Source organism: Cervus canadensis, chromosome 8 (genome assembly GCF_019320065.1).
Source record: "Cervus canadensis isolate Bull #8, Minnesota chromosome 8, ASM1932006v1, whole genome shotgun sequence".
In the NCBI taxonomy this organism is placed as follows: domain Eukaryota; kingdom Metazoa; phylum Chordata; class Mammalia; order Artiodactyla; family Cervidae; genus Cervus; species Cervus canadensis.
This window is the reverse complement of record NC_057393.1, coordinates 50,570,251-50,592,467: the sequence shown is the minus strand read 5'-3', so window position 1 is coordinate 50,592,467 and position 22,217 is coordinate 50,570,251. Positions and strand designations below refer to the sequence as shown.

Sequence of the window (22,217 nt, the reverse complement as noted above, 5' to 3'; positions counted from 1 at the left end):
ATATATTTACTCTTTTAACCAATTCTCCTGACTATAATCAGCTTCTCACTGCCTCTCCTGTACACTTGACCTCCTCACCCCTCCAGGATTCTGAATCTCCATGCCTGGCTCCTCTCCCGTGCACACCTTCCTCACCCTACGTGGCCTCTGACTCCTTGTCAGCCTCGTGGATTCTGAGACTCCACGCCAGTCTCCTCTTCCTGTGGATGCCGCTTCACTCTGCTTGGCCTTGACACTACAGATGTCAGTCGATGCCTGCACGTGGGTGCCGTCTTAACCCTACTTGGGTCTGACACCTGACACCGGGCCTTTTCCTGCAGAGATACCCTCTTCCTGCTGCTTGAGCTCTGGTAGCTCTCTGAAGGCCCTCCTGTGGGAGTGTGCCCACTCCACGCCACTCTGCTTAGACTTAGAGCCCACACCAGGCTGCACATATATCCTCCTCATTCTATTCAGATTTGACTCTGGTATCAAATTGTTCTCCCATCCCCTCTGTGTATGCCCTTTTCAGTCTTCTAAGCTCTGACATGCCTTGGTAAGCTGGCCACCAGCAGGGACCTGTTGTTCAACCTCCTTAGATTCTGAAACCCTGTGCTGGGCTGTCCTTTTTGGTTGGAGACGTATTTATTTATTTATTTTTGCCTCATTCAGGAAGATAAAGGAAAGTGAGGAGAAAAAAGAAGCAAATTTTAAAAAAATGATTGACTTCATCAAGATAGAATTTGCCTTCAAATGAAGTGTGCCTATTTTAAGTATATAATTTGAGTTTTGATGAATATATACAGCTGTGTAACCACTACCACAACAATCAAGATATAGGACATTTCTGTCACTGCTAAAATTCTCTCATGTCCCTTTGTAATCAGTCTTCTCTCAAACCTGACCCAGGCAGCCATTGCTCTGCTTTCTGTTACTAAGGTTTTGTCCTTTCTAGAATTTCATCTGAAAGGTTTGTCTTCCTCTAAACTATACAATGTGTGCTTTTTTGTTGCTGGATTTTTTCACTTACCATAATGATTTTGATACTCATCTGTGTTTTGTGAGTTTCAGTTTATTACTTTTTATTGTTGGATAACATTCCATTATGTGTGTGTGTGTATACCACAGTTTTATTTTCACCCATTTACTTGTTGATAGACATTTGAGTTATTTTTAGTTGTGGGTTAATTGAGACAATAAGTTTCCAGAATAATGATGAAAGTTAATGATAATAGATGTATTCAAAAATTAGAATTTGAATTCAGGACATTTTTTCCACTTGTCTGTTGTGTGATCTTGGATAAGTTAAATTACTTAAACTTCTTATGCCTAGATTTCCTCATAAAAGAAGTAGAAATTATAGTAGCTCCTGTTTCAGGACTGTTGTAAAGAAAACATGAGGAAATTTAGATCAAGTGCTAAGCATAGTGTCTGATGCATAGAAAGCAGTTAATAATGTTAGCTGTTATATTACTGACAGTAGCAACATCAATAATGATAAAAATGTGGTCAAGAATTTTTAATTACTGGTAGTGCTTATAATTTTATGTAGCTGCCTAAAAAGCTAATTCTTTCTACTTTAGAATCCATGGATTGTTATTTTATCATTCAATATACTTTATTAAGCACTTGTTGAGTTTTAAGGATTGTGCTGGTAATGAAGATAAAAAGAAGGAAGATGTAATTCTTCTCCTGTGTCTAGTACATTGTTCTTAAAACTATGTGTTACAGCTGGTTAGTAGATTTTGAAATAAATTTTGTCCATCATAACTATTTTTCCTAATAAAGTAGAATAGTATAGAAACTATGCTGTGCTTAGTCACTCAGTCATGTCCAAATCTTTGCGACCCCATGGACTTAAGCCCACCAGGCTCCTCTGTCCACGGGGATTCTCCAGGCAAGAATACTGGAGTGAGTTGCCATGCCTTCCTCCATGGGATCTCTCCTAACCCAGGGATCGAATCCAGGTCTCCCACACTGTACGCATGTTCTTTATAGTCTGAGCCACCAGGGAAGCCCAAGAGTACTGGAGTGGGTAGCCTATCCCTTCTCCGGGGGATCGTCCCGACCCATGAATTGAGCCGGGGTCTCTTGCTTTGCAGGCAGGTTCTTTACCAGATGAACTACCAGGGAAGCCAGTAAACCAGATGGTTTGAAGAGTTAAATATTTTTTTAAATGTGGAAAGATTAGAAGAAATCTACAACTAGTATTTTTAAATGTAAAAATAAACCTATAGAAAAAGGTATCTATATGTACAAGTTGAACACTTAGGTTTAATAAAAAAGTTTAAACTGATGAAATTTATAAATAAGGTTTGCTTAGAATATTACAGATTTTAGCCATATATAACAATGTTCTAGTTAATTTGAATGTCAGTAAAATTTTTCTATTTTGAGAATGTCTTTGCCCCAAGCATCTGTGAGGATCAACTCATTTCTTAAACTTATTGAAAATCAGACTTTATATTTTTATAATCTTTCCAAATATAGTTTGAGTCTTTTGATTTTAAATCCCATAGGTGAATTACAGCATTACTCAAAAATTTATCTTAGCGCACATTCTACAGTTTGTGTGATGTGATAGGATGTTCGTCCATTTACTTCTGCTTTTTAAAAAAGTGACTTATGAAAAGAAAATGAAAAAAATCTCTCCTCTTCCTCCACTCCCTTTCCTAGGATGCCTCTTGTGATTGTATTGTAGCATATCAGAAACACAAGAGAGCTTTGTTGACATCACTAATGCTGCTTGTCAGCAGAGATTGGTCAGTGCTGCCAGGCTTTTGGTTAGTTCATTTCAAGTGTCCATGTCCGTTGCAGCTGCTTTGGAACTTATAGGAAGATCCCAGTTTTTGCAAACTAATGGAAGACCCACCTGGGTAAGATGGAATTTGTTATAGGGTTTGCTACATATTGATATGTGAAGAGTTTAAATATTGAAACAAAAGTTTACTTTAATGCTTTGTTGAAAAAGAAAAATGGTAGATGGTGGAAGTCTTCCTCTTAGAACAGAGGAAGGTTTACCTGTCTTTTTGAATCTTTAATAAAATGCTAATGACATAAGAGTTAATCAACTTAAGGTTAATTGCATTCAGAGCTCAGAAATCCTAACTAGGACTTCCTTGGTGGTCTAGTGGTTAAGACTTTGCCTTACAATGCAGGGGTCATGGGTTCCATTCTTGGTCAGGGAACTAAAATCTCACATGCCTCATGGCCAAAAACCCAAAATATAAAGTGCAAGCAATATTGTTACAAGTTCAACTAGAACCCACAGAAACTGCTGAAACACTTCTCTTAATAAAGCAGCTAGAATACTTGGATAATCAGTTAGCTATGAATTGTTTACTTTTGTGCAGCGGTGTGTTATAGTTTTTATGTTTTTGCATCTATGCATTTATTAAATATGTTTATATAAAATGCTTAGAACAGTGCCCAACACTGGTCAATAAACATTAGCTCCTGAGGTGGTGCTAGTGGTAAAGAACCTGCCTGCCAATTCAGGAGACATAAGAGACACGGGTCAGGAAGATCCTGACCTGATCCTGGGTCAGGAGGATCCCCTGGAGGAGGAAATGGCAACCCACTCCAGTATTTGTGCCTGAAATCCTATCGACAGGGGAGCCTGGTGGGCTATAGTCCATGGGGTCACAGAGTCAGCCATGACTGAAGTGACTGAGCACGGTGCTAGTGTGTGTAGTGTGAAGCATGGTTGTTATTCAGTGATTCTTAAAAAGGGAATGTTTTCTGTACGTTTTATGATTCTCCCCTACCACCCCCAAAGCTTAAAAGGACTTCTCTCAAAATGTTTCCTAATTTTGGCCTGAATACTTTTCATCTAAGTCAAGGTTTTATAGAGAGTACTACTATTATTTAGTGTCAAAGTTATTTGGAGGGTATGTGGTTTTATTATAGATAGAATTGGAGATTATATTCATGATGTTTAAACTTAGGTGCCTTGATGGAAATAATAGCCTTTTCTTTCTTTGATCTCTTGAATCTATACTATTAGCCTGTTAAAAATTGGAAGGCTCTGAGACATGCCTTTGAAACATGTGGTTGTTCAGTCGTCCAGTTGTGTCTAACTCTTAGCGATATGCCAGTAACTTAAACATTGATGAATCCCAGTTGTCTTGGGCCATGCTATAGATTTATTTTATTTAGAATAATTTTTTTAATTTTCAAAAATGCAGGTTTGGTATACAAGACTTCTTTTTTAATTAATTTCTAATCTGGCGGCTCAGCAGTAAGAAAAAAAACCCCTGCAGTGCAGGAGCTAATGGGATCGATCCCTGGGCTGGGTATATCCTTTGGAGAAGGAAATGGTAACCCACTCTAGTATTCTTGCCTGGGAAATCACACGGACAGAGGAGCTTGGCGGGCTACAGTCTATGGGGTTGCAGAGAGTCAGACACGACTTAGCAACTAAATAACAACAAATCTTAAAACTTTAAGTAAAGAATAATGTCTATGGGATATAAATTCTTTGGAATGTGTTGATATTTCCTTTGTGTCCTAAAGCAAAACTTCTGAAACTTTTGAAAACTTTTCCTTTGGCCATATAGTAAATATATTTTAGCCCTTTTAGATAAGAGGCAAAATTGATGTTGTATTTGTTGTTCAGTCACTCAGTCATGTCCGCCTCTTTCTGACCCAGTGGGTTGCAGCTTGCCAAGCTTCCCTATCCACTATCTCCAGCTTCTGTCGCCCCCTACTCTTCATGCCTCTAATCTTTCCCAGCATCAGGGTCTTATTCACTGACTCAGCTGTTTGTATCAAGTGGCCAAAGTATTGGAGCTTTAGCTTCAACACCATTCAGTGAATATTGAGGGTTGATTTTCTTTAAGATTGACTGGTTAGATCTCCTTGCAGTCTAAGGGACCCTCAAGAGTCTTCTCTTTTGAATAATACAGTTGGAAAGCATCAATTCTTTGGCAGTCAATCTTCTTTATGGTCCAACTCTCACATCCTTACATGACCACTGGAGAAATCATAGCTTTGACTATATGGGCCTTTGTTGATAAAGTGATGCCTCTGCCTCTTAATACACTGTCTCAGCTTGTCATAGCTTTTCTTCCAAGGAGCAAGCATCTTCTAATTTCATGGCTACAGTCACTGCATCCAGTAACATGCTGATGATAGAGCTCAAGAAAATAACGTCTATCACTGTTTCCATTTTCTTCCCCATCTGTTTGTCATGAAGTGATGGGACCAGATGCCATGATCTTAGTTTTTGGAATGTTGAATTTTAAGCCAGCTTTTTCACTCTCCTCTTTCAACCTTCATCAAGAGGCTCTTTAGTTCCTCTTCACTTTGTGCCATAAGGGTGGTGTCATCTGCATATCTGAGGTTATTGATATTTCTCCCAGCAGTCTTGATTCCAGCTTGTGATTCATCCAGCCCAGTGTTTCACATGATATACTCTGCATATAAGTTAAATAAGCAGGGCATCAATATACAGCCTTGATGTACTCCTTTCCCATTTTGAACCAGTCCATCGTTCCATGTCTGGTTCTAACTATTGCTTCTTGACCTGCATACAGATTTCTCAGCAAACAAGTAAGGTCGTCTGCTAGTCCCATATCTTTAAGAATTTTCCGTGGTTTATTGTGATCCACACAGTCAAAGGCTCGAGTGTAGTCAATAAAGCAGAAGTAGATTTTTTTCTGGAATTCTCTTGCTTTTTCTGTTATCCAGCAGATGTTGGCAATTTGATGTCTGGTTCCTCTGCCTTTTCTAAATCCAGCTTGTACATTTGGAAGTTCTAGGTTTATATACTGTTGAAGTCCAGCATGAAGAACTTTGAACATTATCTGCTAGTGTGTGAAGTAAACCTGTGAGTTGTATGGTAGTTTGCAGAATCTTTGGCATTGCCCTTCTTAGTAGTAGTATACTGTATACATATGTCATAGCCTGTTTATCTGTTTAGCAGTTGAAGGATATTTGTGTCTTTTTCCAGTTTTTGGCAGTTATGAATAAAGCCACTATAAACATTCGTGCACAGATTTTCATGTGAGGATGTTTTAATTTCTCACCTGGGCACGGGAATGCTGGGTGATAAGTATATATCTAACTTCTTGGGAAATCACCAAGCTGTTTTCCAAAGTGGTTATTTGATTTTGTATTCCTACCATGATTAAGGAGAGTTCCAAGTATTCTGCATCCTGGTCCACACTGATATTGTCAATATTTTTCAAAAGCCCTTCCCATAGGTATGCATTGGTATCTCACTCTGGTTTTAATTTGCATTTGCCTAATGACTAATGACATTTAGCATCTTTTCTTATGCTTATTTTCCAATTGTGTATCTTCTTTATGAAGTGTCTATTTTTTTTTTTTTGAAGTGTCTATTTTTTTTGCTAACAAAATTTTTGTTTTATTTTTGATTATTGATAGTTCTTTATATATATGTTTTTTATCAGTTATGTAAATAATGAGACAAATAGATATTGAAAAAATTGAATGTACTTTTTGGGCAAGTATTTAAAATTTGAGTTAATGAAGTCAGTTAAAACAATAGGTTTTCACATTATCATTATTTTTGTTGTTGCTCTTGTTAAAAGTAGTCACTTTATAAATGCCTTTTGCCTGTTTTGGTGATGGTTTGCAGTTGTCAAAAAACCTGCTTGGCTTCATTGATTTCTTTTTTTTCCCTGCATGTTTTAAATTGGCTTCACTGATTTCTGTTTCTTGATTTTCAGTTTCATTAATTTCCATACTCTTATTTTCATCTTTCTGTTTGTGCTGGCTTTATTTTGCTCCAGTTATGGATTTGACAACTTTGCTTTAATATAAGTATCTGGTACAGTAATTTTTCCTTCTAAGCACTGCTTTAATTGTGTTCCACAGATTTTAATATGTGGTTTCATTTTCCTTTCAACTCAGATGGCAACCCACTCCAGTACTCTTGCCTGGAAAATCCCATGGACAGAGGAGCCTGTTAGGCTACAGTCCATGGGGTTGCAAAGAGTCGGACACGACTGAGTGACTTCACTTCACTTCAAAATATTTTCTTATTTACCTTGGTACTTCTTTTGACCCATGGATCAAAGAAGTTTCTTGTGTTTGAAGATTTTTTTTCTGGTTTTGATTCTCTATTTAACATTCTATTATGTTCAGAGAGCACATTCTATTTTCTATTCTTTTAAATTGAACTATTCAAATATGTAGGTTCATGTCTTTCACCAGATATGCAGTGTATTTATCCATTATTTCTTCAAAAATTTTTGCCCCGAGCCCTATCTTCTATGACTTCAGTGATATAAATATTAGATCTCTTGTTATTGTCCTGTAGCTCCTGCACCAAGCTCTGTTTTTTACCCCTCCCCCAACTTGTTTTCTCTTTATTGTTCAGATTGGATTTCTGTTGATCTGTCTTTATGTTCAATCTGTAACTCAAATGCTGATACTGTATTTAGTCTGTCTAAGTACCATAGTATTTAGTGAATCTAGTATCTAATGCATCTAGTGCATTAAAATTTTTTGGTTATTGAATCTTTGCAGTTCTAACATTGTCATTTTCTGCTTTGTGTGTTGTCTTTGCTGAGACTTTCTGTTCCCTTTAAGAGTTCACCCTTACTTTTGGAGAATTTTTATAATGGCTCTATTAAAATCTCTTGTAGTTAGTTTTAATTTTTTTTTGTCATTTAATTTTAACTTTTTAATTTTGTCATTGATGTTAATTGGCTTTTTCTGTGCTTCTTGAGGTTTTCTTTCTTTGTACATTGAGTATTGGATTATATCTTAGATGCTTGAATGTTGTATTATGAGACTCTTAATATTGGTTTGTTTTTTTTTTCTTATTTTTTTTTTTCTCTTAATATTGTTTAAATGAAAATATTGTTTTCCATTTAAAACAAAAATATTGTTTATGGAAAATGTTGATTTTTTTTTTTTTTTTTTTTAAGCAGATAGATTACTTAGTTGGGATCACATGGCAAGTTCTGATTAGCCACCTTTGGGTTGTGGTTGTAATGTCAGTTGTTTCCAAAGCCTTTGTCGTGCCTTCCAGGTCTGTTTTGAGTGTATACCTTCCAGTGGCCAGCTTGGGACTTAGGCATTGTGGTCTTGGTTTATTTCTCAAACTCTTTGAAATGCTTCTTAGGATCAGATCCAAGCAAGTGTTATGCTCAGGAGTGGTGAACCTAGATATTTATATATAATTTTCTAGAGTTACTTTCTTCATGACATCCTGGTATTTTCTATTTCTATGGGCTTGCCTTTTTTCCTCTACGGTGAAAGTTCCTGTTCTAGTGCACACCCACAACTAAATCCATGTCCAAGGCAAAGCAGTGTGAGCTTGTGTTGTCTCCTTTTCCTTGGGGTTCCTGCTTTGCAGTAGGCAGGAAGGTATTGTAGAGGTTGGAAAATAAGTCAAGTTTTATAGTTCCTCTTTTATCAAATATATACTTATATATAGGACTAGCCTTGTTATTTTTTTTTTTTAAACTTTTAAAAGATTTTGTATTGGGGTATAGCTGATTAATATTGTTGCGTTAGTTTCAGATGAACAGTGGAGGGACTCAGCCATCCATATACATGTATCCATTCTCCCCCAGATTCCTCTCCCATCCAGGCTGCCACATAACCAGAGTTCCATGTGCTATGCAGTAGGTTATCTGAAGTATATAGTTGGTTATCTGTTTTAAATATAGCAGTGTGTACAGGCAACCATAGTTCATTCTCTAAGAATCTCTTTTTCTTTTTTTAGGTAAGTTCCTTTGTATAATTTTTTTTTTTTTAGATCCCACATACAAGTCATTGTCGAATGACATTTTTCCTTCTCTGTCTGACTTACATCACTCATTATGACAGTCTTTAGGTCCATCCATATTGCTGCAAATAGCGTTATTTCATTCTTTTTAATGGCTAATACTCCGCTATATATGTGTACCACATCTTCTTTATCCATTTCTCTGTCAAAGGACATTTAGGTTGATTACATGTCTTCGCTATTGTAAACAGTGCTACAGTGAACATTGGGGTGCATGTATCTTTTCAGATCATGTTTTTCTCCAGATATACGCCCAGGAGTGGGATTGCAGGGTCATATGGTAGATCTGCTTTTAGTTTTTTAAGGAGCCTCTATACTATTCTCTTTAGTGGCTGTACCAATTTACAATCCCACCAACAGTGTAGGAGGGTTTCCTTTTCTCCACATCCTCTCCAACATTTATTATTAGTGTATTTTTTGAGGATAGTCATTCTGGCTGGTGTGAGGTGATATATCATTGTAGTTCTGACTTGCAGTTCTCTAATAATTAGCTATGTTGAACATCTTTTCATGTGCCTCTTGGTCATCTGTATGTCTTTGGAGAAATTTCTGTTTCGTTCTTCTGCCCATTTGTCAGTTGAGTTGTTTGTTTTGGTATTGTTAAGTCTCCTGAGCTGTTTGTAAGTTTTGGAGACTAATCCCTTGTTGGTCACATCATTTGCAAATATTTTCTCCTAATCTGTGGGTTGTCTTTTCGTTTTGTTTTTTGTTTTCTTTGCTGTGCCAAAGCTTTAGAGTTTAATTAGGTCCCATTTGTTTATTTTTGTCTTTATTTCCATTATTCTGGGAGTTGGCTGGAAAAGGATATTGCTGCGATTTATGTCAGAGTGTTCTGCCTGTGTTTTTCTCCAGGAGTTTAGTAATATCTGGTCTCACATTTAGGTCTGTAATCCACTTTGAGCTTACTTTTGTGTGTGGTGTTAAAGAATGATCTAATTTGTTTCTTTCTTCTTTGTTTTTGTCTGTAGACGTCTGGTTTTTAGGAATGGCTCTGTCTTTATAGTTCAAGGCAGAGATAAAGTTTACTAAAATGAGTCTTGTATATTCCTTATTTTTTTAAAAAACATTTTTAATGTGTTCTGTAAACACTTGTTACTCATTAGGATGATGCATTCTTTCTCAGGTCGAATCCCTAATGTCTATGGCATTACCAATAAAAATGTAATTTATCTCTGCTGAAAATTTGACAAATGCTAATACTTCACTGTCAGTCACTCTCACTTGTTGTGTTTTTCTAAATACTCATTCCTAGGCCCCATCACTAGAGTTTCTGATTCAGTAGGTATATACAGTACCATAAATAAAGAAGAAGATGATCTGTATACTTGTGCCTTTTAGCACTTCTGTTCCAGTGTAGGAGATTGCCATGTCTGGGAGATTTCCTTCAGGACGGATAGGTGCTGTGGTAGTGCTCCTTGAAGGCTGTTGATTCAGTGGGTATCACAGGGCAGCCAGGTACCATCTGAACAAATAAGATATTGAGCTGCAGTTGTACTGCATTGATCAGAGTCTAGGTCCCTCACCATCATCCCAGGCATATTCTTTTCTAGTTCATCTTTTTTAAGGTTGTCTGTGAATCATTGGACATGCCATGTTTTATCTGATTATTCCTAAACTATTTCAGTAAGGGGTAGGACTTAATGATACTCTGTTGTTTTTTTAAAAATTGGGTTTAAGGACAAAAACTTTAATTTTTTCAATTTTTAAAATTCAGGTATAGCGTATATCCGGTGAAGTGCTTGAGGTGTACCAGTCTTAAGTGTAAAGCTTGTACTTTTCACTTGTATGTACCCGTGTAACTGCCATACAGAGAGGACATAAAACATTTCCAGCATCTTTATGGGTTATAATGCACTTTACTGTAAATAACCGCTTTCTCCTAGGTCAGCCACTGTTGTGATTTTTAGCACCATAAATTAATTTTACCTCTTCTCAAACTTGATAAAGTCATGCAGTATGTATACTCATGTGTCTTGTTTTTAATCAAATGTTTTCTGTGGTCAGATCTTTTTGAGTCATTTAATATTATTGTTTCTGACTCCTTTGTACTCAAAGCACCAGATCTGATTCAGATCAGGTTTGATTTGACTTTTATTTTACATTTTTCCTAGGTGAAGTAATCTTAACATTTTTAAGGAATTGTGCCATATTTCTTTTCCCATTCTAAAACTTTCAGTGGCTTTCTCACCATCAACTTACATAGTGAATGTTCCACAAAATATTCTTTCTTGAACTCTGTTTCCTCTTCTGTGTTTGTTTCTATCAGTGCATGGAGGTAAAAAGGAGATTTCTAAAATCTTAATTTATTACCATTCTAGCATTTGGTCTGGGGTGAGTTCAGGTTGAGCAGAATGTCTGCAGTTAATTGTATTACTCTTGCGTTTTCCTTTTCTTTCTGACAGCATGATGGAAGTGGTTCATTGCATGATGTTCAACTCTCATTGCCGTCTAGTCCGGAACCAGAAGATGGTGATCAAATATGCAAGGTACGATGACTAGGTAGTCATGCTGAATTTTAAAAAAAGTCTTTTTATTACTAAAATTATAAGGCAGTAATAAAACTTCTAATAATAAATATATTTAAACCTGCAATTTTGTTATCTTTGGTTTTGGTCAGATTTGCTTTTCATTTTTACTCACTTTTTAAATTAAATTTATATCCCTGTGGTACTTTGAGTTTGTTTTATCAGTTGGATAGTCATCTGTCCCTGTATTAATATTGGTATAGGATTCTTTTTTAAAAATTAATTAACTAATTAAATCTTTTTTCCCCAGAATTATGAATAACAATTTAAAATATGACTACCAATAAAAACTAAAACTGTTAATAGGTACTTCTCATATATATGTGTGTGTGTGTGTGTGTGTGTGTGTATATAAAATCACAATATTGAAGAACTATTAGCTGAAAATGACATGTTTTTTTTTATGTTTAAAGATATATAGAATGCAGATGCATTTTCTACTTGAAGGTATATTTTTTTATAGTTCTCATCTTTAGTCTTGTTTTAGTTGAAGGAAGTTCTTTTTGTATCTTCCTGAATCACATATTTATTTCTTAAGGACATAACAAGTATTCTTGTCTTTCCTAGTTGCAGGTAAAATTATTGTTTCCTTTCACATTTAGTTTTCAAAGTATTGTAGTCAGTGTGTTCTACTTGTCTCTGTAGTAACAGCCTCAAGATATTGGTGGCTTACAATAACAAAAGTTTCTTTCTTTTTTTTTGTTTGTTTTTAACAAAAGTTTATTTCTTATTATTTCTCATTATGTTGCATTTTGGTTGTAGATTAGTGAGACTTCATGTTTTTTCTTCTTTTTGGGATTCTGGATGAGGGACATGCTTTTTGTACCTGAGGGAAAATAGTGTTGGCAGAATACATTGGTTGCATGTAACATAATGTTGCTTCCAAAACAGGTCAAATGACCAGGCTTGATATTAAGCGTCAGGGAAGCACAGTTTTCTCATAGAATATGGAGTGACTTTTGGGGAACAAAGTTATGTATAAAACACAAAATCAAAAAATATCAGATAATAGTCACATCTGGTTATCTGATCTTGGCTTTTCAGTGTGTTACCTACCTGTTCTTATATAAATTTCTTCCCATCTCCAGGTTTCCATCCTGTTGTGAGTATAATAATAGGTTTGCAGGAGGACATCTCTTTTTGAAAAACTTACTTGTGTACTCCCTTGAGAGCCATTGATTTAGATGATTTCTGGTTGTGTCTCAGTTGTTTTTGTTTGTTTGTTTTGTGATTGCTGCTTTAAAAGTAAAAATTGACTTTTTTCTAAATTTTTTTGTGAGAAGTTTTTTATATATAAATAAATTCTTTTTAAAGGAAAAATTTAATTCCAACCTTTTTTGCAGAACTAGTGTCTTTTTTTTCCCATCTTCCTTTAAAGTTTGTCTGTATGTTTAATACTATAAGATAGACATACCATGGATTTATTTCTTGGCCTCAGTGCCTTTCCTTTCAGGCAGATGTTTCCTAGTCTTTCTTCCTTCTTTTTGAGGTTAGATGCAGTTTCTCATTGGGCTTCCTAGGTGGTGCCAATAGTCAAGAATCTGCCTTCCAGTGTAGGACATATAAGAGATGGGCTTCAATCCCTGGATCAGGAAGATCTCCTATGTGTAGGAAATGGCAATCCATTACAGTATTCTTGCTTGGAAAATTCCAAAGACAGAGGAGCCTGGCCACTGGGTCACAAACAGTCAGACACAACTGAGCACACATGCATGCAATAGCTCATACTTACTCTTTCTAGTGTACTAGACAGTCCTTCACTTTCATCAGCAAATCCTCAAATCTTCTCATTTAAGATGGTTTTGCAGTTCAATTTCAAGTGAAACAAATATTGTGACTTATACCATTACAACTTTAGGGCCTAAAATCTCCACTAGACCTGCCATGTCACCAGTCTCTCCTTTATCCCAGGACAGCTCCCTATCCCATGTCCTGATGAGCTGTTTCAGACATTGACTACTTGTCTCAATCCCTTTCTCAGCCCCTCTTCTCAGCTGCTGCATTTGCCTTGTGTTCATCTTTGCCTTTCTGCCTCCCAACTATCTGTGTCTGTGTCACTCTGATTTACTTTATTTCAGTTACAGGGAAAAGTGACCACTGTGCTGTGGAAGACTTCCCTTTCTTGTTCTCAGCTCTTATCTCCTTCTGCAGTGAAAGACCAAACTGTGTCTGCCTCCTCTCTCATGTCTCATTAGTATGCTTTCTTTACTTCCTCTTCATCCTCACTTTATAAATTTCTGTATGTTACCTATCCTAAATTCAGTAAATCAGACAAACCTTTCCTTGACCTGGAAACCTGGAAAAATACACGTTTGGCACGGCCTTTGTCATAAAAGCTTTATCCCTTGGTTTTTGTGTCAGTTCTTTCTTAATTCCCTTACCCTTAATATCCCCTCTCCTCCTCCATACCACCTGCTTGCCCACCTTTCTTGGATTCTTTTCTTTTTTAGAATGTAGGTTTGTATCTTTAGTCCAGTGTTCATTGAACTTTCTACTCTCATGATTTCATATGTAACATGTTGTGTTGTTAGTCGCTCAGTCATGTCCAGCTCTTTGCAACCCCATGGACTGTAGCCTGCCAGGCTCCTCTGTCCATGGAATTCTCCAGGCAAGAATACTGCAGTGGGTACCCATTCCCTTCTCCAGGGCATCTTCCCAACCCAGGGATTGAACCCAGGTCTTCATTGCAGGCAGACTCTTTACCATCTGATCCACCAGGGAAGCCCCAACACGGGTTTCCCATTGTGAGTGGGACGCATTGGAAATGTCCAGTGGACAACGAGATTACCAAATATGAGAGACAGTGATTTTTATATGTATCAATACAATCACTGTCTCTCATACTTGGTAATCTGGTTATCCACTGGACATTTCCAGTGTCCCACTCATAGTGGGACACTTCAAACACATCTCTCACAGATGTGTGTACTTCTAACAATATTTTTAAAACTGAAAAACATTTTTCTTTGGACATATTTCTCTTCCTTCATTCTGTTTCTTTCTGTTTACTATGTCATCCAAGCTAGAAATGGAGATGTCACTCTTGACTGTTCTTCTGTGCTCTTCTCTCACATGCAGTGAACTGCCAAAATCTCTTTTCCTCTTTCTTCTCCTCCCTATTATCACTCTCTTGGGTCAGGCTCCTGCTCTCACCTGGAGTACTGCAACATCTTGATAACCAGTTTCTTAGCCTAGGTTTGTTATCCTTGTCAAATATATCTTCCAAACAGCTGTCAAAGCCATCTCCAATGCAGATCTATCTGTTACTCCCTGGCTGAAGCATGCTTGATGTTCAGGCCCTCTGTGACCTGTCCCTTGCCTAGTTTACTAACCACATTGCTCCCTACTGTTCACCACAGCCTTCGTGTGACAGTATTACTGCTTATAATTCTCCAAATATGTTATGCTTGTCCCCATCTCTATTTTCTTACAGAATCCCTAAACCTAAAGTCAAAAGTTTGCCACACTGTGTTGTTAGAACTTCTTACTTACCCTTTAAAACCCCACTGGGGTTAACCATTTCCTGGTATGTTTTCCTTTTCCTATCTTTATGTGTAAAATCTTTAGAGCAGTGCTTATGATATAAATAATGCTATAAGCACGTTGGCTCTAAATGTTTTACCATACTCACATTTTGATTTCACTTTTGAGTTCTTTTTCTCTAATATCAGTAGAACCTAGCAGTGACTGAATGATGGCTGTATAGTATTCCATCAAGTTGGTACATTGTATTTCAGTTGTCCTCTTATAAGGCAGTTCTAAGTTTGTGAACTAGAAGATATCTTGTTATAGGTTTTCTTGTACTTGGGATCATTTCTTTGGCATAAGAGTTGCACAACTGAAACTGGAGTGCAAGTAATTTTTGTAACTGTTTTATATACAGGTGTATGTTTGAACAAAAATATAAATCTTTATGTCTGATAATGTACCTTTTTTCTGCAGTCTTATTAATCACATTGAGTACTCCGACTAATTTAACTCATGATTTGCAATCTATCTTTTTTTGGTCTTGATTTATGATTTTTTTTAAGTCCCTGAACATTTTTAAAATTCAACTGAAAGTCATTTTTTCATACATAATAAATAGTTCTTTGCCATTGCTGTGTGCATAACAACTGCAAAATTAAAAAAATATTTTCTTCTCTGTTGTTTCTTCCCCATTCTGATGCTTATTTGATACATCAGAGCCTTCATAAAATGTTTGTTTTTGATCTCTTATTAATGAGTTTGCAATATTTTTTGTTCCCAACCTATCTGAAGAAGATGCTATATTTTGCTCATTACCAACACATTATATTTGCTTATTTATTATTCTCTTTGGAAAGATGTATCATTTATGTGTATATTCTACAGATGACCCTTGAACAAGTTTTGAACTGCATGGGTCCACTTATATTTGGATTGTTAAAAAAATACTCTAGTGCTACATGGATCTGCAGTTGGTTGAATACAAGGATGTGAACCCTCTGGTTATGGAGGATGTGGAGCACTGACTAAAAGTTATACCCAAATCTTTTTACTTTGCATAGGGTGGACACCCCGAACACCTGTGTTGTTCAACAGTTAACTTTAATTTCCCTTGGCAGTACTATTTCATCAGTATATATTTCTGGATAATTAAATAGCAGTAAACAAAATGGTCTAACTATAAGATAATGATACCTTACATGTGACAATATAACTGAATTCCTGCTTACCTTGACAATAGATTTGTGTTCAGTTCAGTTCATTTGCTCTGTCGTGTCCGACTCTTTGCGACCCCATGAACTGCAGCATGCCAGGCCTTCCTGTCCATCACCAACTCCCGGAGTTCACCCAAACTCATGTCCATTGAGTTGGTGATGCCATCCAGCCATCTCATCCTCTGTTGTCCCCTTCTCCTCCTGCCCTCAATCTTTCCCTGGCATCAGGGTCTTTTCAAATAAGTCAGCTCTTCACATCAGGTGGCCAAAGTATTGGAGTTTCAGCTTCAACATCAATCCTTCCAATGAACACCCAGGACTGATCTCTTTTAGGATGGACTGGTTGGATCTCCTTGCAGTCCAAGGGACTCTCAAGAGTCCTCTCCAACACCACAGTTCAAAAGCATCAATTCTTTGGCGCTCAGCTTTCTTTATAGTCCAACTCTCACATCCATACATGACTACTGGTAAAACCATAGCCTTGACTAGACGAGGTTTGTTAATACCTGTTAATACTTTCAGGAATTTCTTTCTTTCTTTCTCTTTTTTTTAAATTTTGGGAAAGGGATTGGCCTTAATAGAAATTTCCTATAAACTAAGTTGACAGGATATTTATTCTTTGATTCAGGCAGTTCTTATGAAAGTAGCTCAAAGAAAAAGAATCTTCCTCGATACCCTTTCAGGCACATTTACCTTTCTACTGATTTCTGCACCAACCATGAAAATGACACTGTGCCTTTAATGATGCAGTTTCCTCTACTTGTGTCCTTCGTTTCCTCTGACAGGCAGCTCATATATTCCTTGAAATCTAGCTGAAGTTATTATTTTGTGTATAATTTATTTTACTTACGTGGTTTAGTTCCTCTTATCTTTGAAATGGGGATAATAGTAGCTACCTCAGAGTTGCAGTTGGAATCAATTACTTAGATACCCAAAAGTACTTAGCTCTTGGCACCTGATTAGTACTCAGTGAATGTTAGCTGTTGCTGCCCTTATTGTTCATTGTTTATGTGTCAGACTCCATTAAACTGTGAGTTCCTAGAAGACCAAACTGGGTTTTTTGTAATGGATAGATAGCTGGGATATTTAAGAAGAATCTTCATGTTAAATAAACAAACAGTTCATTGCTTAGTCTGCATCATTAATTTAACGTTTTTCATTAGTGTTTTAAAATACAATTAAATACTTCACATTGAATCTTTTAAAATATTTCAGAATGAAGATTTACTAAATGAAATAAAACAACTTAAAGAGGAACTAAAGAAAAAAGATGAAAAAATCCAACTATTAGAACATCAGCTTGTAAGTATTATAGTGTGGTATGTAAAGTGACACCTTTTCAAACTGGGCAATATATATATTTTCTGTAAAACTAGCAAGAATTGAAATTGGACTTTATTTTTTGGCTTTAAAATTGTACTATTGTATTGATTTTACATTATATGCACTCTATAAAAGTATGTGATTTAACTTTCAGTCTAAATAATTTTTCAAAGTGAAAAACTCAATCCATTTTCAGTTGTGTCTGTTTTGGAGATTTGAAATTCACCAAGTTGCCTTCACGTTACTGAGGAATGAAACTGGGTATTCAGTCTTAGAAATCTGAATGGCTATCTTGTTAGAAGAAGGTTATTCTAAAGAGATGTTTCCCCATGGATGATGTTCTGTGATTTCTCAGAGCCATATGATTCTTTATAATTTTATAATTGTTACAATGTCAGATATTAGTTGCATATGAAAACTGTATGTGCTGTGTGTTGAATTTAATTATAATTTAGTTTGTAACAATAAAAGGCCAGGATAACAAGAACATAATGGCATAACAACCACAGTAGGCCAAAGCTTTCTTGGAAGTTAAAAACTTACATTGGCAAAGCAAAGTAATTCGGCAATATGAAATAGTAATTTCACTCAGAATATAAAAAATCAAACATACTGAACTTTGAGCCACTGGGGTCAAATCAGAGATCCAGCTTATGAATAAATAGTAAGGATAGATGCAGCTTTCTCCCTGTACACAAGCCCGGCCAAAACCCAGGATGCCTGGCCTCAAGACCTAATAAAGCTCAGGCTCTGATGTCTCATTGCAAAAATTCAGTGAGAGACAAAGCAATAAGTCAGAGGTGGATTTGTTAGGATTCAGAGAGAAGCTACACTCTTCAGGATGTAGGCCATTGCCGTATGCTAGGGCTCAGGCCATGGAATGAGCCCTGGCTAGGTTTCACTATGGGGTGAATTCATATGCTGATGAGGGGGAGGATCATCCCAACCATTGGGGAACCACCCAATCCTCCATCTTTTGACAGTGCCTTGACTTCCCTTGTGGCTCAGACAGTAAAACGTCTGCCTACAATGCGAAAGACCTGGTTTCTATCCCTGGGTGGGGAAGATCCCCTGGAGAAGGAAATGGCAACCCACTCCAGTATTCTTGCCTGGAAAATCCCATGGACGGAGGAGCCTGGCATGCTATAGTCCATGGGGTCACAAAGAGTCTGACACGACTGAGCGACTTCACTTTCACTTTTCACTTTCACTTTCATAGATGGATCAGATGTTATGATTAAGGGTATCAGAGGAAAGTAATGAACCTGAAAAAAAAGAATAACCCAATACTGCAAATTGAGGGCCTACCAAGTATAAAATTTAAAAGGACAAGAGTAAGACTAGTTTTTGTATTTCAAAACTAAAGACAGAGAAGAAGATGGTGGAGCAGTAGGTGGACGTGGAGTACATCTCTCTCCACGGATACATCAGGAATACACATTCAGACACAGAAGTGCATGCAGAATACCAACTGAGAGTGAACAGGAGTAGCTGACAAGAGGAAAAGAACATATAGAACCACACAAAACTTGGTAGGACAAAGGAACTAGGGGAAAATGCAGAAGTGTTAGGACTGGACCTGCCCTCAGCAGGTAGGGGAACTAAAACAGATCTGATCCCCACATCGGGGCAGTTGTCTGAGTTGGAGGAGAAACATTGAAGGTTGTGAGTGAAACAGCTGATCTCTGGCAGCCTCAATGGAATGAGAATCAGATAGTCCTTGCCAGAGCTGTACATACCCCGGACAGGGACTCAGGTCCCCTGGAAGGCGTGGTGGCTGGGAGCTGGAGTTTAGGGATTGTGAAGCAATCCCAGGGCGAGGGCTGCTGATGACTCCGGAGAGCTGAATCGAGGGGATGTGAGGGAGGAGATTGTGGTGGGAAATACCTGTGGAGGAAATCCAAGCAGCCATGGAAGCAAGGCGCTTGTGCTGAGTCACGCATAGGGTATGGAGCCATCACCGTAGCCTCTCTCTCCCTACAAGCCAGCATTGGCAGCTGAACAGTAGAGAGGCTGGCCCATCAAACGCCTGATGCACTGAACTACAGAGCAAGACCCCACCCAGGGTGCTCCTTTAAGTACCTGATACGCCAGTCTACAGACTAGGACCCCAGCCAGGGGGACCCCTCTTTGTCCCTGACCCATGGAACAACAGAGAAGGACCTCAGGCAAGGGAGCCCTCGGAGTGCCTGAATGGGTGGAGCTACGGAGAAAGACTGGCCACAGAGGCCTTCTGATTGCCAGCTACAAGAGGCTTGAAAAAAGACTCTGATAGGGCCATAACTGCTGCGGTGGAGGCAGTCTGTGTCCCTGCACATATGGTACCACCAGAGTCCCCACAAGCCAAGCAGCTGCGCCACCTTCATGCTCAACTCTCACTGGGGCAGAACTGCCACAGGCAAAAACAGTCTTGCATCTATGCATGCAGGGTCATTTTGGTAGTGTCTGACTCTTTGCAACCCTGTAGATCTTGGCCTTCCAGGCTTCTTTGTCAGGGAAAGGGTTTCTCCAGGCAAGAATACTGGAGCATATTGGCCAATATTGGTTGCCATACCCTTCTAGAGCACTGTATTTCCTGCTGCCCTAGCTGCCAACTCCCCTGAATACTTGGTGCTGCCAGAACCTCTGCGACGCAAGCAGCTGGACCACCTCCACACCTGGCCCTCGCAGGGGCAAACCCAAGTCCTCCAGGGCAGCCTTAGGAGCAAACTGCAGTGGACAACCCACATGTGGAGGTGGAAATAAAACAATTGAAACCCAGGGGCAGTGTGGCTAAGGAAGAAGATCCAAAACGTTTCCACCAGCTATACAAGCTGCAGATTAAATTCATACGATCAACTAGGCAGACTCTCTGCCTATGGAATATATAAAAGATCATTGAGAGCTCCCACAAAAGAAAACGGAGTAGTTCTGACAGCTGTGGACTTTGGAAGCAATAACACACAGGAGTAGGACCAGATTGGAATCTGAGCTGCCCCCACAGCAGGTCCAGAGATCAGCCCAGTGCTGGAGGGCATCCTGGGGAGGTGAGGCGGACTGTGACTCCCAGCGAGGGGAAGGATGTTGACAGCAGTGACTCAAGAAAAAGGTTCATTATTCTTATGTTTTGACTTGTCCTGTAGATTCTTTTGGATTGTTTTTTTCTTTTTTGTTCCTCTCTTTCCCCCTCCATTGTAGTTGTTGATTTTATTGGCACTATGAAATCCATTTAAGCTTTTGAGCTTTTTTTTTCTTCTCAGTCATATTTTTATTGTTGTTATAAACCTCTGCTTTTTTGTTGGTGGGCTTTTGCAGTTCTGTGGCATTTTCCTTTTTTTTTTCTTTTCTCTTTTTTTAATTTTAATTTTTTAAACCTATTATTTTTTTACATTTATTCCTTTGTTTGCTTTTCCTATTGTTCTTTTCCCCTTGCAGTCAATCTTTAAAACATATATAAATCTTCATCTACCTGTATTTAACTTTGCATATCTATTCTTTCTTTCCTTTCCTCTCAACATATTTGTTAGTTTTATTTTCATTGCTTTATTCCCCAATTGGCACCTTGCTTTAGTTTTGTTTTTCAGTTTGTGCTTTAGGTAGTTTTGTTCTTAGCTGGTTAATATAATTTTTGGTTTCCTTTGTTTGCCAGGTCAATCTGTTCTACTTTATTTTTGTTGGACTGTTTCAATTTTTCTTATGGTTGTATAAGTATTATTCAGTCATACATTTTATTGTTGTTATAAACCTCTGCCTCTGTGTTGGGCTTTTGAAGTTCTGTGGAGTTTTCCTTTTTTCCTTCTTCTCTGTTTTTCTTTTTTTTAAAAATAATTTTAATTTTTTTAAACCTACTATATTTTTTCTACATTTATTCCTTTATTTGCCTTTCCTACTGTTCTTTTCCCCTTGCAATTAATCTTTAATGTATATAAATCTTCTTCATCTACTCCTATTTAAGTTTGCATATCTATTCTTTCTTTTCTTTCCTCTCAATATATTTGTTAGTTTTGTTTTCATTGCTTTATTCCCCACTTGGCACCTTGCTTTAATTTTGTTTTCCAGTTTGTGCTTTAGTTTTGTTCTTAACTGGTTAATATAATTTTTGATTTCCTTTGTTTGCCGGGTCATTTTACTGTACTTTATTTTTTGTTGGACTGTTTTGACTTTGCTCATGGGTGTATATGTATATGTGTATATCCCATTATTTTAATTATTATTTGTCTGATTTTGTAACTGCCATTTGTCTGGAGTTCATCTTTGGTTTTTCAGTTTAGGATACTTGTTCTAATCTCACTTAATACCATAACAGACCACTTTGGAATCTTCGTTCCTGACCAGAGATCAAGCCCTGAGCCTTTGGAGTGGGAGTACTGACTCCAAGACCCTAGACTTACCACAGAACTAACCCTGCTGCTAAGTCACGTCAGTCATGTCTGACTCTGTGCGACCCCATAGACAGCAGCTCACCAGGCTCCCCCGTCCCTGGGATTCTCCAGGCAAGAATACTGGAATGGGTTGCCATTTTCTTCTCCAGTGCAAGAAAGTGAAAAGTGAAAGTAAAGTCGCTCAGTTGTGTCTGACTCTTAGCGACCCCATGGATTGCAGCCTACCAGGCTCCTCCGTCCATGGGATTTTCCGCAAGAGTACTGGAGTAGGGTGCCATTACCTTCTCTGGAGAACTAACCATAGGGAGTATCAAGTAGTGAGAACTCACACAAAGGAAACCACTTGAATAGAAGACCCAACATCACCCAACCACCAGTAGCACCTTGTACAGGATGCCTCATCTAAACAACAAACAAAACAAAAATACAAACCCAATCATCAGCAGATAGGATTACCACCTCACTCAACCTTGCCCATCAGAGGAAAAGCAAACAGAAACTCAGCACCGATCTCACCCTATATGAAGCTTACACAAACCACTGGACCAAACTTAGGAGGGCAGAATCCAAAAGGAAGAAA

General features: G+C 37.8%; 1 protein-coding gene across 7 annotated transcripts in view; it reads left to right on the top strand.

Annotated features, from left to right (window-relative positions):
* Positions 1 to 22,217, top strand: part of CCSER2 (coiled-coil serine rich protein 2) — a 179,400-nt gene that overhangs the window by 113,359 nt on the left and 43,824 nt on the right. For all 7 annotated transcript variants that reach the window (XM_043476206.1, XM_043476207.1, XM_043476208.1 and 4 more), the window contains 2 exons: positions 11,149 to 11,232; positions 17,169 to 17,255. In XM_043476206.1, the coding sequence (XP_043332141.1) occupies positions 11,149 to 11,232; positions 17,169 to 17,255 (171 nt within the window). The remainder of the gene's footprint in view (positions 1 to 11,148; positions 11,233 to 17,168; positions 17,256 to 22,217) is intronic.